This window comes from Callorhinchus milii, unplaced genomic scaffold, assembly GCF_018977255.1.
Source record: "Callorhinchus milii isolate IMCB2004 unplaced genomic scaffold, IMCB_Cmil_1.0 Scaffold2, whole genome shotgun sequence".
Taxonomy (NCBI): Eukaryota; Metazoa; Chordata; class Chondrichthyes; order Chimaeriformes; family Callorhinchidae; genus Callorhinchus; species Callorhinchus milii.
In genome coordinates this window covers 34,885,199-34,898,153 of record NW_024704743.1, presented here as the reverse complement: position 1 = coordinate 34,898,153, position 12,955 = coordinate 34,885,199, and the positions used below count along the sequence as shown (strand labels likewise).

Here is a 12,955-nt window from a genome sequence, read left to right as displayed (position 1 = left end):
TAGCTTGAGCCCTTTGCATTTCAAATTCCCATGGAACACATCCCTACTTGATATTGGGAATATTATGAGTTTAGAAACTTAAACAAATACATTGTACTAAACAAGAGCTCGCTTGAGCAAAATATTGCCCCCTTTCACAGTCAAATAATACCTCAACTTTTCATGATGTAATGTCTTTGGTTGATTTTTGATTCCCTGACGATACTTCTCAGTATCTGTACATACTTTTTTCTTTCAGTAATACTTGTTAAATGTATAACAATTCAGATATGATTTCACATCATTATAAAACAAAACATTGCCAACTAGTTCACTACCACAACTTGCACTTAGTTCTTTTCATGTAGGATGAACTTCTCATAGCACTTCAAAGAGATTCTGGCAATGAGTTCCACATTCTCATCACCCATTCATGTAAAGAAGTTCCTCCTAAACTTTATTTCAGATATGCTACTGACTATCTTATTTAACAATTGCCAATTGTTGAAATGCTCTGTAATTCCCATGCTTACTTTATTGTGAGTTTCTATCATCTCCATCTGTCTCATCTACTTTGTGTTTTTCAAACCGCCTCCACTTTGTCCCGGCAAACGGTTTCTCCTCCAGCCCCTGCACCGTCTCGTGCGGTGTTCCTCAGGGCTCTGTCCTTGGTCCCCCCCTCTTTACCCTCTACATGCTCTCCCTTGGTGACATCACATGGGGTAAATATCCACATGTATACGGATGACACCCAACTCTATCTCTCTGCCTCCACCCTGAACTCCAGGACTACTGGCGTCCTGACTGACTGTCTGTCCGACATCCAATGCTGGATGAGGGCCAACTTTCTCCAACTCAACGTCAGCAAGTCCGAGGCCCTCCTGATTGGCTCGCGCCAGCGCCTCCGCACCTCAGGCGCTGGCAGCATCAGCCTCCATGGCTACATAGTCAACCTCACTAAGCCAGTCAGGAACCTGGGTGTCTTGTTTGACCCTGAACTGTCCTTTCTCCCCCACATCCGTCCCATGACCGGCACTGCCTACCACCACCTCCGCAACATTGCCAGACTCCGCCACTGCCTCACCCCTCAGGCTGCCAAAACCCTCACCCACACATTCGTCACCTCAAGGCTTGATTACTCCCTCCTCATCGGCCTTCCCAACTCTTCCCTTCACAAGCTGCAGATCATCCAAAACTCTGCAGCTTGAGTACTCTCACACACCAGGCTCCGTGACCCTATCATTCCCACCCTCGCCCGACTCCACTGGCTCCCCATCCCTCAGAGGATCGAGTTCAAGATCCTCGTCCTCACCTTTAAGGCCATCCATGGCCTTGCCCCCTCCTACCTCTGTGACCTGCTGACTCCCTACCAACTTGCCCGTTCCCTCCGTTCATCGGGCTCCGGCCTGCTCCATGTCTCCCGCCCGACCTGCCCTACCATCGGTGGCCGGGCTTTCAGCCTCTCTGCCCCCATGCTCTGGAACTCCATCCCACGATCCCTTCGCCTCGCTTCCTCCCTTGCCTCCTTCAAGGCCGGTCTCAAGACCCTTCTCTTCGACCGTGCCTTTGGTTTCCCTCCCACCTCTCTGCCATCCCTCACCCCTCCACCATCCCTTCCCCATTCTTAGGCCCTGACACCTGACTGTTCAGCGCTTTGGGACATCCTCCCGACATGAAAAGTGCTCTATAAATGCAATTTTGTTGTTGTTTTAAATAATTTCTAACACTGTTGGCACCTACAACAACAACTTGCATTTATATGGCTCCCTTCACCCGGGGTAGCATCCCAGAGAACTTGACAGTGGCGAAGTCTGACCCTGAGCCAGGGGCTGAGGGAGGCGGGAGGTGACTAAAAGCACGATCAAAAAGGAGTGTCTTCAGGCAGGCAGGATTTGAAAGTGGGGAGGGAGGGGGGGATTGAGGGAGGGAGATCCAGAGCTTTGGGGAATAGTGGTCTGAAAGCACAGCCACCGATGGTGGAGAGGAGGGTGAATGTACATTTGACACAAATGTACAACAACAACTTGCATTTATATAGCGCCCTCCATGCTGGGCGCCATCCCAGAGTACTCATCAATGGTGGAACCCGATGCCGAGCCAGTGGAAGGAGGAAGGTGACCATAGGCACGGTCAACAAGTTAACAGAATATCAGAGGACGGGGGTCGCAGCTGGAGGAGGAGAAGTAGAGTTGAGTGTCATCTGCATACATGTGGAAGATAATCCCGTGTCTGCGGAATACATTTCCGAGAGGGAGCATATAGATGAGGAAGAAAAGGGGGCCAAGGATGGAGTCTTGGGGTACCCCGGAGGTGACTCGGCGGGGGCAAGAATAAAAAACATTTGCGGAAATGTAATGCTGGCGGTTTGTAAGATAGGACTTGAACCAAGTGAGTGCGGTCACACTGAGATGGATGATGGAGGAGAGGTGGTGGAAGAGGATGGCATGATCGACTGTGTCAAATGTGGGGGAGAGTTCCAGGAGGACGAGGTGGCAGAGAGAGCCCTGGTCACAGATAGAGAGGACATCGTTTGTGAGTTTCACAAATATATTCAGACTATCCCTTCCCATTTCAGCAATCATAAATCCCTCTAAGCTCCAGTAACCATACAGTGCCAGTACCTCTTTCCTCCTGTAAGGACCTGTTCTGTTCTGGCCCAAGTGGTTGTTATCATACTTTGCTTTGGGGGGAAAATATTTGTGAGTAACCACACCTAGTCAATGTCAGGGTCATGTTTCTAACATGTTACAGCTATGTGAACATTTATGAAATATATACACCCAACAAATATAAACTGAGTGAACAAAGAAGGTTTTATTCTCATTTACGCAATAAACCAATGAAAGCATCAACACTTGGCTGATTTAGGTATAGTACAAAGAGATCATTGTCAATACAGAGCTTCATCAATATCGGATAAATATTTAATAATTCTTTTGTGGAGTCCTGTAGCTTAGTGGTTAGAGCACTCGCCTCACAAGCAAGAGGATCTAGGTTTGATTCACACATAGCCCAGGCAGGCGAAATGTTGGGCAAGTTTCCTTACTCCACACGCCTCTGTTTACCAGTGGTATGTAGGAATCTGGTTGTTAGTTGATTGATGGATAGTTTTTCCGGGGGTAATAATTTCTCCCCCCAAAAATAATAATAATTAGGTCAATCAAACCATGACTGTTTGTGGGACACTGCTGTGTGCAATTGTCTGCCATGTTTCGCCCACAAAATATACAGTCAATTTACTTTACAGTATATTCTGTGAAGTGCTTTGAGACGTCTCTAAGATGTGATAAGGTGCTATATCAAATGCAAGGATTATTATTTTTGGATATATTGCCTCTCGTGTCGGTGTGGGGGGTGTCAGGGGGACACGTACATCTCAAAGCTCTTTATAGGATTTATTGGAAAGTGGATGGACTGTGTATTTTTTGGACGAATGCGGCAGCTAATTTGCAAATAACAATGTCCCATAAAAAGCCATGAAGGAAATGACCTATTTTATTTTACCCCTATATTCCATACCTTCTATTAGTCTTTTCCATTGCTTTCTGTGTTTTATCACAAAAGGGAAAAAATACAAGAATAAAGATGTTGTTACACAGTTGTATATATAGGCTGGCCAGACCTCATTTGGAGTATACTGTTCAGTTTTGAGAAAGTGAACTGGCTTTTGAATAAGCCCAGTTCACCAGGATGATACCTGAGATATATGAAAGGACTTACCTATGTGGAGAGTCTGAGTATCTTGGGGTGGATTGATTGGAGATTTGGGAGGCTGAAGGGTGATTTGATTGAGGTTATTGAATCTGATTAAGGGTATTACAAATAACTCTTGCCTCTAAGCTAGTGAAAAGGGTAAACGGTGCAAACAGATCTTTACACAAAAGGTCATAAGAATATAGAACAGACTCTGGAATTTTTATGTGTCGTTGGGATGCGTGGAACTCAGTTTGGTTTGGATGCTCTTAAGTATTGGTTTCCACATGTGTCAGACACCCTGCTGAGAAAAAAAAATAGAACAGACTGCTTCAGAAGCCCACAGATTCAGGGTCAATGAAGTGTTCAATAAAGAGAGATAGATACTTGTTAAATAAGAATATTTTAAGAGATATGGAGAAACAGTTGGAAAATGGAATGTGTATTCTATGTTAACAGTCAGACAATGCAAATATTACAGTGTGGAGTCCTGTAGTTTACTGGTTAGAGCACTCGCCTCGCAAGTGAGAGGACCTGGGTTTGATTCCCGGGCAGGGCGAAACATTGGGCAAGTTTCCTTACTCCTAACACCCCTGTTTACCCAGCAGTAAGTAGGAACCCGGTTATGAGTCGATTGGCAGGTCACTTTTCCGGGGGTAATAATCCCTCCAGAAAAGACTGATCATAAAAAAAAAGTTGTCACTCAATCCACGACTTTTGTGGGACTCTGCTGTGTGTAATTGGCTGCCGCGTTTCGCCCACAAAATACACAGTCACTTTACCGTATATTCTGTGAAGCGCTTTGAGACACTTTGAAGATGTGATAAGCCGCTATATCAAATGTAAGGATTATTACTATATATCACATTGCAGCTGTATTAGAATATCACATTTGAAACTTTGGTACTCTTCAATTTAGCAGCATGCTGAGTATATTCACATCTTCTACCAACTTAATTTAATCATCATGCCTCACCACTGCCTCACCCCACAGGCCGCCGAAACCCACATACATTCCTTGATTACAACCAGACTCGAGTATGCCTGTCAGCCTTCCCAACTCTTCCCTTCACAAGCTGCAGATCATCCAGAACTCTGCAGTTTGTGTCCTGTCCCGCACCAGGCTCCGTGACACCCCCACCCTCACCTGGCTCCACTGGCTCCCCATCCCTCAGAGGATCAAGTTCAAAATTCTCATCCTCACCTTCAAGGCCTTCCATGGCCTTGCCCCCTCCTGACTTTCCGACCCTTATCAACTTGTCTGCTCCCTCTTCTCCAGCCTGCTCCATGTCCCCCGCCCAGCCCGCCACTCCATCAACGGTCGGGGGTTCTTCAGCCTCTCTGTCCCCACTCTCTGGAACTCCATCCCACATTCCTTTTGCCTCGTTCCCTCCCTTGCTCCTTCAAGGCACGCCTCAAGACCCTCTTTTCGACCGTGTCTTCAGTCACCCTCCTACCCTCTCTGCCCTCCACCCTCCCTGATCCCAAACCCACCCCCACCCCTCTCCCACACTCGGGTCCTAATCCCTGACTGTTCAGCGCCTTGGAAAGTCCTCCTGACGTGAATGGCACTTTACAAACGTATTTTGGATTGTATTGTATCTTATCATCATAGTGGCAATTCTACTCTCTCACACTTCAAATTAGTTCTAAATAAGTCACTGTTGTATTGTTTTTCTACTATTTGGAAAGGTGTTTTTCAGAATATATTTTAGTTGTGTGTAAACATAATCAAATTCTGGAACAAAATACTGAAATATTGTTTGTACAATTTCATTGAACAATTTAATATCTGCACTAGTCTTGGGGGTGAAAATTGTTCTATGATCTGTTAATTAAAACTAGTGATACTTAAAAGACTATCAATTTGTTAATTGTAGTCAGTCAGTTGATAATCAAATCATTTGGTTAAAGGTGTAACCCTCACCACCTTATCACAATAGGCGGGCCCAGTCCACAGATGCACTGGACTTGATGGCCTGGCAATTGGAATGCTAGTTGGCAAGATTTATTTGAGTTTTACTCAGAATTTTTTGAATTAAACTCGTAAACCAGTATCCTGCAGTGGATCCATTTGCAGTGCAGTATTGTAGTTTGGCTTTCAATGATAAGCTTTGATGAACTCTTACTGTGAACCAATCAATGTACTTAGTTATCAATTGTTGACCACATGTTTTCAGCGTTGTTATAATTGTGGTGTGATAAATCTTGACTGAAATTACTACAATTTTTCAGCAATTTGATAATTAACATATTTAATCAGTGTTAACAACTTTCTCCGTTGTAAAACTGTCAGCAGAGATCCCAATATTATAATTAGAAATATATTATAGCAAATAATCAAAAGACATTCAAATTGGGATCTCTTTATTGAACCTTTTCTTCATTGGTGTCTAATCATCACAATCAGCCACTCAACTGAACTCAAAAATGTGAACTCATTCCTGCAGAATACAGGTTCAAACAAAAAGAGAATATAACAAAAGTTGACACATCAGCTACTCCATTTAATAGATACTGTACTAATGATATTTCAATATATCTCCTTTATTCAGATGTATGAAGAAATTATGCAAGCACTTGAACAAGCTGGAAAAGATGACTCTGTGCTTACAGTAATGACAGGTATAACCAATTTTACCAGTCTCTGCAAATGTATTGTAGCATGGACCTCCTTCAAGCCAGGCAGATACAGACATAAATAAAGTCTCTCGTCACACACAGGTTTATTCTAAGGCAGGGGAACACCCAGAACAGCAACAAAACAACTGTGTAAGGGTGCAGGCACCTAGGCTTGCAGGTGGTCCTTGACACCCCTCTTATAGACCCACGCACTTGCAATCCCCTCTTATCTAACCATTAACCAACCTAGAGCCAGTCATGTGGCTTGGGCCTTATGCTGTCTGGCCCGGGGTCAGACCCGGTCTCCACTCTTCTCAGTGAATCCTGTTGAAATACATTTTGATATTTGTGGTTCATTAATATTTTACTTTATACTGTATTTTTTGTTTTTTTTCCCCACTTTAGAAACCTTTCATTTTACCATGATACCAGAGATCTGGGTGAAAATATATAGCATGATAATCAGTGAGTTGCAAAACACGGTTTCAGTTAGAGGTTCTCATGACTTTGTAAACAATAAGAGTGAAACCTAAATTGTGTTTTCATCAGCAGAACTCTTGGATTGAATTACTGTCTTAAGATCAATATTAAAAGCTGCTTTGACTGTCTAGTATTCTCAAGCAAATGCGGATGTAATAAATGTATCACCCAGTGAAGCACTAAGCAATATAGAGAACTGCTTAACAAGCTGATCTCAGTCACATACTACTCACAGATGGTGCCTGCAACCCCAGTTGGGAAGAGAGTAAAATCAGTCAAATTTTTTTTGTTTTATGCTGCGAAAGTCATGAAGTCTGCATGTCAGGTCATAACAGAATAGGGGGATAGTGTAATCATCCCATCGTTGAATAATTCTCTGACACCCCTGAAGAATGGTCTCTTGATGCTGTTGAGGAATTGAGGCACCCATGGAATTGTGTGCCAGCAGAGAGAAGCAGAGAACATTTGCATAAAGTCCCTTTTTTTGCTAAAGTTTATTTCAAACATGGTATTAGATGATGTTATGTTGGTAAAAGTAATAATTACATAGGAGCTGGAAACTTCGTAATAGTGCCCCCTCCCTCTTCTCTGGGATAGCCCTGTCTCACTTAGAGTGGGGTCTATTGTGGACCTATGCAAACTGAAGGCATACAACACCTGATATCTGCAGAGAAAAAAAATGTTAGACCTCCAGGTGATTAGGTTCCTGTTGATGTCACTTCCTGCATGCTGCAAATGGAAGCTCTGCACAGGAAGCACTGCTGACATCACTTTATGAATGAAGTGATATCAGTATGATTGCTGTGTAGTGGTGTGAGCAGGTGTGCAACATACAGGAAGTGATGGCACCAAAAAGCTTTAATTTTCAAAATTAGTGATTGTGGCAGTGTCCCTTGGAGGGGCAGAATTGAGCCAACCCTCTGTGACGGTCTTGGTGTAGTACACTTCCTGTGCCAGGTGGGTCCACAATATTCTGACCACTACTGATGACAGCCCATCGAGGCTGGCTCATCGGAATGACTTAGACCAGTAACTGGGTGCAGTGATTCTTCCCACTCAGCTCCAATTAACCCTGCAAGCCAAAGCCCCAGTGTCCCTCCAGGGAGAGAGTCACATTGCATTCCAATACATATCTCCAGAATTTCCATGTACAGTTAAGTTCTGTTAATTGAATACTCAATTTGACAGTGACAATTATTAAATAAACTGGACCTTTTCATATAACTAGACAACAATTCAATACAAAATGACATTTGTATAGCGTCTTTCATGTCGGGAGGACTTCCCAAGGCCTGGACAGTCAGGGATTTGGACCCGAGCTGGGGGTCGGGATCGGGGAGGGTGGAGGGCAGGGAGGGTAAGAAGGTGGTTGAACGCTCGGTCGAAGAGGAAGGTTTTGAGACCTGCCTTGAAGGAGGTAGGGAAGGCAGTGAGGCGAAGGGAATGTGGGATGGAGTTCCATAGGGTGGGGGCAGAAAGGGTGAAGGCCCGATCACCGATGGTGGGATGGGCCGGACATGGGGCAGGATGTCCACAGCCTGAAGGGAGCGGACAGGTTGATATGGGATCAGCAGGTCACAGAGATAGGGAGGAGCAAGGGCGTGGAGGGCCTTGAAGGCGAGGATGAGGATTTTGAATTCTATCCTCTGGGGGAGCCAGTGGAGCCGGGCGAGGCTGGGGGTGATGTAGTCATGAAGCCTGGTGCGGGAGAGGACACGAGCTGAGGGGTGAGGCAGTGGTGGAGCCGGGCAATGTTGCGGAGGTGGGGGAAGACAGAGCAAGGATGTGGGGCATGGATGTAGGGTAGAAAGGACAGTTGAGGATCAAACAAGATGCCAAGGTTCTGGACTGGCTGGACTAAACTGGAGACTCATCTCCCGGAGCTCGGGCTGCGCATTCCCCAACTGTATTGGAACTGGAAACTCTCGCCTCCAACAATCCGATGTGTCCGCAGTTTCACTTGGCCAACCAACCAATGGCCAGCAACCTTTCTGGGGAATGAAGCGAGGGGAGAGGGAAGGAGGGGAGGACACTGACGATGTTCATGCTATACTGCAGAAGGCAATGATTTGTGGCTATTGAGTTAATCCAGTTCTCAGATTAATTGTTTTTTATATGAATGGTCACGCCGAAATTATTCAATAAACCAAATTATTTGTATATCCCATACTCAAATCACCGATTTTTATTCTTAGAATAAGCATGCAAATTCTTTGTAATTACTAAATTCTATTCAATAAATCGAACTATTCAATCTAGTAAATGCAATTACTTGAATTTTCAGGAGTCATTTGATAAAGTTGTACATTCAATTTTTTTAATTGAAGCTAATAGAGTTAATGATGACCTACACAGCTGAATTGAAAACTGGCCTGGCAGAAGACCAATGATAAATGCAAATATTTTGTCAGGGGTAGTATTTAGCACATTTCTGTGGGGTCTATTTTAAGTCTCCTGCTGATAACCCTATTCATAAAAAGCACATCTAATATTATAAAATGTTATGGTAATGCCAAGTTGGTGAGGCCAGGTGGTGCATATATAAAGAAGATAAACAGCATTCAAACAGATCTGGACCATTAAGCAAATGAGCTTAGGAATGGCAGATGGATTTTAATGTAGACAAATGTGTATTGGAACAGGAAACACATATATGATAAAAGGGAATCCATTAACAAAAATGGAGAGGAAAAGGATTTCAGTTTGATTAATGATTATTCATTGATGTTTCAAAGCAATGTGAAACTGTTATCAACCAAGCTAATCAAATTTTGTATTGTGTTGCGTCTTTTGGGCACATGGATGTAAGTTTGAAAAAAAGTTTTGTTTTAACATTTATAGAACTTTAATGAAGTAATATCTACAACACAGTTGACCTGGCTTCTTGGACTTAACCATTCAGATTGGCACAAGGGGAAAGATGTCTGCCTCTGATGCATTCAATATGATTATAATAATAATCCTTGCATTTGATATAGCGCTTTTCATATCTTCTAGATGTCTCAAAGCGCTTCACAGAATATACTGTAAAGTGAATTGACTGTATATTTGTGGGCGAAATATCGCTCACATGAGTTACTCCCAATGTCCCGGCCAACAATCTACCCGATAAAATTGGTAATTCACTTAGTGACTGTTTGTGGGACGCTTCTGTGTATAAATTGGCTGCTACGTTTGCCTACGAAACACACCATCACTGCACTTTACAGTATATCCTGTGAAGCGGTTTATGTTTTATGTGCCTTCACCTCCCCTCTCAACTCTCTACCCCATCCTCGCTCCCTCCCTTCACCCTGATCATTTCCCCCCTGCTCGGGTCCCGACCCAACTGTCCAGCGACTTGGGACGTCCTCCCAACGTGAAAGGCGCTCTATAAATGCAGTCTTGTTGTTGTTGTTATGTTTTGGGGCATCCTCCTGATGTGAAAGGTGCTATTCCAAATGTAAGGATTATTATTATTATCCAGCATGAAGGAAGCTATATAAATGCAAGTTGTTGTTGCAGCACCTCAGGATTCTATCCTCGGTCCCTTTCTTTTCTTTATTGACATACTCCCCTTTGGTGACAAGATTTGGAAATATGGAATAAATTTCCATGTGTAAGTTGATGACACCTAACTCAGTCTCTTCGGTTACACCTTTGATTCTGACCTTCGGTTCTGATCACCTGTTGAACAACAAGTCCTGGATGAGCCTCATCTTATTACAATTTAATATGAATAAAATGGAGGCTATCCTACCTGGCTCCCACTACTGCCTCCTTGCCTTTAGTTCTGATTACCTCGAACTTCCTAGTTATTCCCTCAACCTAACAGAATCATTGTGCAACCTGTTCTCTGGGCCATTACCTGGCATGTGGGGTTCTATGTAAATACAAGTTGTTGTTGGTCAATCCTCAGATCTCTTTCCTTCCTTAAGTCCAATCACTGATCAAGACCACTTTTCTTCAGCTTTGCCATTCCATCTGCCTTTGTCCCTATCTCACGCCCAGTGTGGCCTAAACTTTTGGCCATGCTTTTGTTATCTCCAGACTTAACTTCCCCAATGCCCTCCTCTCCAGCTATGCCATACACAAGCTCCAAATGGTGTTAATTTATGACTGTATAACCGTATCCAAAACATTATCAAAAGACCTTGCCAGATATAGAAAGAACATATCTCCTTAGAGACTTGCAAACAATGTTGTCAAATGTTAAGAAGTACAAGTAGGTGTTGAAAATTTTAGCATAACCTTTAATGTGAATTCAGCCACTCCTTTTCTATATCTGCAGGTAGTGGAGATTATTACTGTAGTGGGAATGACTTGAGCAACTTCACCCAAGTTGGAGCAGAAGGTGTGGAAAAGCTGGCTCGGGATTCAGGAGAACTGCTTACGTGAGCGAGAGTGACTGATAACATATTAGTAATGCAGGGACAGTGGTGACATCTTATTTTTTATGTGTTTAACATGTAGCAATATAATAGTTTCAGGAACTCTATTATAGTTGCTGCATTTATTTAAATTTGTGAACGGTTTTAAAATAATGAAACTAACTGACTTGTATGTTTTTTTCCTCTCTCTCTTTCCCCCGTAGAAGATATGTAAGCCATTTCATTGATTTTCCAAAGCCACTAATCGCTGTGGTAAATGGTCCTGCTGTTGGAATTGCTGTCACTGGCCTTGGTTTATTTGATGTAGTGTATGCCACTGATCGTGTAAGTCATTTCATGTGTCATTTCGTCATCTTTATGCTGTGAAAATATGCTGTTTCTCTGCATCAAACTAATTTAGAATTTAATTTAAATTGAGTATGTGGGAGAATAATGTGTACTGAATTAATGCTATGAGTTTCTTTTCCCCAATGCAGGCCACATTTCATGCTCCATTTAGCCAGCTGGGTCAAAGTCCAGAAGGCTGCTCATCTTACACTTTCCCTAAGATGATGGGTACTGCAAAGGTATGAATAACTATTTAATTTGTATGGCATATATCATACCAGTATTAATGAACTTTCCAGTATTTAGTAAAATATTTAAACATTTAACTGGCACAAAACCATAATGATCAAAAGAAGCCTTCAGGATATCTACATCTATGCGACACATCCCTCTGGTTTGACTAAATCAGTTTTGCCTCTTTGGTGTTCAAACAAATCTTCTGGGATGGATTGACTGTATCCTGGGAAAAAGAGACAAGGCAGGAGATTTGGGAAGAATTAACTAATATATTGAGTGAATGAACAGACAGGTTTAAAAAAAAAAGAAAATATTGTTTCAGTATTCAAAAGGGGTGCAGAAAAATAATGAAAATAATTTATGATATAATACAACGTCATAATTTCCAAATAGACCTTGCCTGGCCAACCTACTAGACTTTTTGAGGCGATGGCTTGCCAAATTGACAGTAGGAAGTCATTTGAACGGTGTACTTAGACTTCTAAAATGAGATTTCCAGTGAGCCTTTGATTTTAAAAAAACTCGCAAGAAACTACTTGATAAACTAATGTTGTTTGGGTATGTTATGGACATAGATCAATAACATGCTAAAGTAAAGAGAAGTAAGCAAAGATGGAGCTAGGGTGAAGTAGAAGTGTGGTGTGCCTCAAGAGTTTGTACTGAGACTCCTATTTATATTATTAACAAACTAGATTGCCAGACTCTGCAAGATATTTAAACTCGCAGGAAAGATGGAGACCGAAATTAGTAGAGAGCATAACAAATAAAAATTTGTTTCATCCACAAATCCAGTCATTCCACTTTACAGTATATTCTGTGAAGTGCTTAGTGCTAAATCAAATGCAAGGATTATTATTATTATTACTATTACTGCATAGAGAAAGTAAACATAGGAGGACGTGGATGGAATAGAATTTGCCAAGGGAAAAGTTGAAAGCAATCTGGGGAGGAGGGGTTATTTGACTGCTTGCTCACCACATGGCAAGAATAAACAAGACAAATCAGTTTATTTTACGTTCCCAAGAGGTCAAGCTATCACACTCCAGCTGCAGATTGTTCTGATTAAACTACGAGATGCCCTCAAGCAATAGCGGACTAGCTCCTCAAAAGGGCTCGGGATTGTAATGTAAAATGTCGAATCGTGAAGGAGGTGCCAAAATAATCAGATAAGTATTTCCTCTTCCCCACTTCACCCACCTGCTAGGAATCGAGAAGATCTTTCATTGGCCTTGCAGCTTAAATTTATC

General features: G+C 42.6%; 1 protein-coding gene across 4 annotated transcripts in view; it reads left to right on the top strand.

Annotated features, from left to right (window-relative positions):
• Window positions 1–12,955, top strand: part of eci2 (enoyl-CoA delta isomerase 2) — a 78,046-nt gene that overhangs the window by 55,991 nt on the left and 9,100 nt on the right. For 3 of the 4 annotated variants that reach the window (XM_042345676.1, XM_042345682.1, NM_001292756.1), the window contains 4 exon segments: window positions 6,228–6,297; window positions 11,045–11,147; window positions 11,348–11,468; window positions 11,621–11,710. In XM_042345676.1, the coding sequence (XP_042201610.1) occupies window positions 6,228–6,297; window positions 11,045–11,147; window positions 11,348–11,468; window positions 11,621–11,710 (384 nt within the window). 4 annotated transcript variants of the gene reach the window in all.